This window comes from Uloborus diversus, chromosome 8, assembly GCF_026930045.1.
Source record: "Uloborus diversus isolate 005 chromosome 8, Udiv.v.3.1, whole genome shotgun sequence".
In the NCBI taxonomy this organism is placed as follows: Eukaryota; Metazoa; Arthropoda; class Arachnida; order Araneae; family Uloboridae; genus Uloborus; species Uloborus diversus.
In genome coordinates, this window is record NC_072738.1 from 38,511,226 (window position 1) to 38,515,939 (window position 4,714).

At 31.9% G+C, this 4,714-nt stretch overlaps 1 protein-coding gene across 1 annotated transcript in view; it reads right to left on the reverse strand.

Annotated features, from left to right (window-relative positions):
* The window catches only part of LOC129228316 (probable U3 small nucleolar RNA-associated protein 11), a 52,932-nt gene extending 52,765 nt beyond the window's left edge, over positions 1–167 (reverse strand). The window contains exon 1 of the mRNA XM_054862992.1: positions 150–167. Within this exon, the coding sequence (XP_054718967.1) occupies positions 150–167 (18 nt within the window). The remainder of the gene's footprint in view (positions 1–149) is intronic.
* Between the last annotated feature and the right edge of the window lie 4,547 nt (positions 168–4,714).

Sequence of the window (4,714 nt, forward strand, 5' to 3'; positions counted from 1 at the left end):
CACTGAAATGCACTATGTTACTGTCTCATTATTATTAAACTGCTTATTATACATTTAATTTTTTTTTTTTTTTTAGGATTATGAAAACTGTTCCCTTTTCCAAAACAAATCGAAACCATGTAGAAGAATGGTGCCCCACCTTTTCTTACCTGAGAGCCAGAACACATATCAAAATGATTCTTGCGGAAAAAAACAAATAAAATCTTAACACATTATTTTTTTCTAAATAGCATGAGAAAACATGAAAAAAAAAAAAAAAAAAAAGAGAGACAAAATTATTTAAACCAAGATCTGTTGTTTCCATTGTTTAATTTATTAATTGCCTATGTTTTCAACAAACTAGTACCTAATTAATTTGGCTCCAAATTTTTGACATTGTGAGTAATCTAGGTTTTCAATTTGTAACATTGAGCAAGAAAATGGGCTGGCTGCATGTGGCCCTTGGGTTGTAGGTTAGGCACCACTGCTATAGAACAAGTTAAATTTCAATTATCTGTATTCACCTTTTCCTGTATAACAAGAAATTCAAATGACAAAACACAAAAGTAACTAACAAAGAAAACACAATTTCTATATTGAGGTTTCATTAGATTGAAAAATCAAGGTTTTAAAAAATACTACTGGACTTCTCCATGATATACAGTAAAAACAATTCACAGAAACATAAAATCAAGTTTTATGTTTAAAGTAAATTCAAGTAATACGCATAATTTTAAGTTTATTGCTAGTCAAAAGACACACGACCCCATCCACCCCAAATTGATGTATAGCACACAATAAGCAGATTCTGTATCTCTCTCCACACGAGAAAAAAATTGAGATGGTCATTATAATAAATGGTTAAAATAACAAATTGTTTCAAAAATATCATTACGCCGATGAAAGTCCCAAACAGTAAGCCAAATGTTGAATATACTCACCTGTAGTTGGGGCAAACATAACTTGGCAGCATCGTAATACTGTGATTAGGATTTGTGTAACCTTAACAATGCTGCCAGGTTAGGTTTGCCCAAACTATAGATACTTTTATTAGACGGAAAAGGCTTGAAACTGCTTGAAAAATAACAAGTATTTATGTACAAGTTTGTAACACTTTAACAATGATTAGTGTCTCTGTTTTTCAAGAGCATCAATTAAATAGTTTCAATATTAAACCTTTTGGCAATCTCAGACTTTTAAACCAGGGTTGGCAAAAACCCGAGTTTTTTTAAATAAAACCCCCAACTAGGTAGGGTAGTAGCATATTGTAGCGTAAGTATATGGACAAAGCACAAGAATTGTCTTGGGGTAAAAAAAGCTGGAAAACTAGTTAAAATTCAGCGTTTTCTGAAGAAAAGTATGAAAGACGACGAAACCCAAGAATGGTGAAGTTTCAGATTTTTTAGTTTCCATGATTACCAACAGTTAAGGCAAAATTACTTCTTGAGTGATAAAATCTATTGTTCGTTTTTAATTACTACATTTTTTTTTCTTTTGCATTTTACTTTATTGTATTTCATTTTGTAATGCAAAACTACTGTAGAACCTCAAGTAGTTTAAATCCCTATTTACTGAATTCCAGCGTAATCAAGACATTTCTTTGAATTTTATGTTGCCTGTTTTTCTATTTCTGTGTACAGAGTAAGAAATATTAAACTTTTTCGTAAGATAATGAAAATACTGTACCTGTTCTGTTTTCTGTCGACCATTTGAAAAATCTGTTTATTTCTAAAAAATATACCTTGTGTTTATTCGAGATTTGTGACGTGTTGGTTAGCAGAAAATAATTCACATGAAAGCCTTTTAACTAAATTAGTTTCCTCTGTACAATCTACAAATATTGAGAAAACCAGACGTGACAGGACTTAGTCAAGATAATTTGAGTTATTTATTGACCAGTTAAAGATAAAAGTTAAATATATATTTTTTAAATCTTTGAAGTATTTTTTAATGTCGTTAAGAGTTAAGAAATACTATTAAAGTTCAAAATTCCAAAGTTTTAATGTCCATTGTCTGTGGTGAAGAACAAATAAAATAGAAGTTTAAATTTTAAAAGTATTTAAATTAATTTTTTTAAAAACTTCTCAAAAATTTTAAAAAATTCAAAAGTGGGCAAAATAATGGGTTTTTTCAAAAAAAAAACCATTGGGTCCAACCCAGTTGGGTCCAATCCGGCCAACCCTGTTTTAAACTGTTGACTTATAAAACTCTCAGCTAAACAAATTTCTATTCTTCACTGGACGCCTTATTTTATATCTAACCAATAAAATAAGAAAACGCTTTAACAAGAATTACAGTTTTTGACTCTTAGTTCACCAAAGCTGTTCTATAACTCTGAGACGAAAATTGGTTGTTGCAGTGTTTAAAAAAAAGTCTTAAATTCTATATATCAAAATAAGTTACGTCAAAGAAATTGTGAAATTCTGTCTGTGGCGGACCTGTGTCTAGGAGATCCCATAGCACCTACAGCGAAATTACTTTCTGCGAATTTGTAGCTTGGAGAATTTTTTTTTTTTAAATTTCAAATTAGTTTTGGGAAATTATTTTAAGCTAAATATTTCACAAATTGCTTATAAAAGGCATGAAAGATTTCTCAAACCCCTAATCATTATATGTCACTCGAAAGGGCCTTTTCTCTGTATCAGATTAAGCTTGTGCTAATTTTCTCCATAGATTAGAATATTAGATATAAGTATGCTTGCCGGACGTCCCGGTTTAATCAGGACAGTGCCAGTTTTCCGAAAAAAATTCCGATGTAATCCAAAAATAGCTGATTGAAGGCTTATTAAGGATAATTACTTTGTCATCTGCAATATTAATATGTAAAATTAATATTGAATTAACTTGTGAAGATTTCTGCAAGATTAAAACTAACAAATTGGTAACCATTTATTCATAGCATTGTGAATTAAATAAATGCTTAAAAAATCAGTCAAGGGCACCTCCTTTGAAAACCCGCAATGGGAAAAGGGGTGCATTTCGGCATCCCGGTTGAACATTTCAGAAATCTGGCAAACCTAGATATAAGGGTTTTTATTTTAGCAAAAGTCTTAGGCTTAACTCAATTTAAGCATAGAATTAAAGCACAAAATGTTACTAGGGACCAGACAATTTGTCATTTTGCAATGCTGAGGAGCCTGCTAGCACCAAGCTGTGCACTTTGGCACAAGTTAGTTTGGAAATCGAAAAGGGAGAATTAAGGTCTAAGGAAAATGCAACATTAACTGTTGACAAGAAAACTTCCCAAGGTTAAAGAATTTTAAGGTACTTCAGCGCAGGGCCTCCGTTTGGGTGGGGATAACGGACCTATAGTACCGGGGCCCGTAAGGTCATGAAATTTTTTCCAATAATTTGACCTATTTCCTTGCACCGTCGAGGAATATTGAAAGCACTTGATCGTTTGTGTGAAGAATTTGCTTTAAAATTAACCAAGAAGGCATTCAGTGAACCATAAGCTTTCACAAAATATTTCAATTTTTTTGAGAGCATGCTTATGTTATTTTGGTTATGTATCGACGAAGGTAAAATAATTATTCAACCGCGAGGAATTTCACTGGATGTGAGCTTTATCTTCCAAATGATATCCAAAAAGACCTTTAAAAGTTAAGGATGGTTGGCCTGCAATTTTCAAGAAATAAAATTAGATTCTGAAAATGGACTTAAGAGTTTAGTTCCTCAAGGCAGAATACTTTACGATGCTCTGCAACGCAAAATAATTTGACCGAAATTGTTCTGCAAGTACTTCAAGCATTGTTGCGAAAAAGAGGCATTTTCCATAAATTGGGTGCAAAATTCAAAATCGTTTCATTGAGGAGTTTTTTTTTTTTACTGGCAGGAAACTGGACTGCTGCTATTTATTGCTGAGAAATGAGATATTTCCGGAAATATCACAGCTTCCAACCAAATGATTAATTAAAGAGAACTGAATTTGGAAAATTAGTTCAAAATTTTAACAAGGTGTCAAAACTAAACTGATCGAGATTCTCCAAAAATAGTTTATATGCTTGCTAAAATGCATAGAAAGAGCAAACATACAAAATTTTATAAAATTCCGAACCTAGGTGTCAAAATACATTTTCTTTGGTTAATTTTACATGGCATAAAGAAGCAGTTGAAATAATGTTACTAAATAAATAAATTACTAAAATACATAAAACTAGTCGACCTGCGCGGAACTCTGCACTGTGCGTCGAATTGTTTCATGAGGCATTTAGCTCTTTAAAAATTCCAAAGAAAGAACATTATGAAGAACCAAAAAAAGTAAACAGATTTGAAGTAAACCGAAAAAAGTAAGCGCACAAAAGGCATGTAATTTGAAATCCTTTTCCTCGTTAAATACCATGTTGTGATAATGTGATCATCGCTCGCTTTTTGGTTGAACATATTTTCATTGCAAACTTAAATATCATTAAACGTGTGACAGTGATTCGTGAAACAGCAGTAATTGTGCATGTGAAAAAACAGGTTGTGGCAAATATGGTCCTGCCCATGTGAGCATCTGACTGGAAAAAAAAAACATTAAAGAGATACTTATTGGCACAGATTCGAACTGGTGGATTCTGATTAACAGCACGACACTCCAAAAAACCTAGCAATTACGCCTTCATTTTTGAATGCTATTCATTGAAGAAATGTGTAATAAAAAACAACAAAAAAGCTTTTTGCCAAAAAAAAGACCATGCATCTATGATTTGTCATTAGCCAGCATGATACAATTTAAAATTTTTTGTACAAC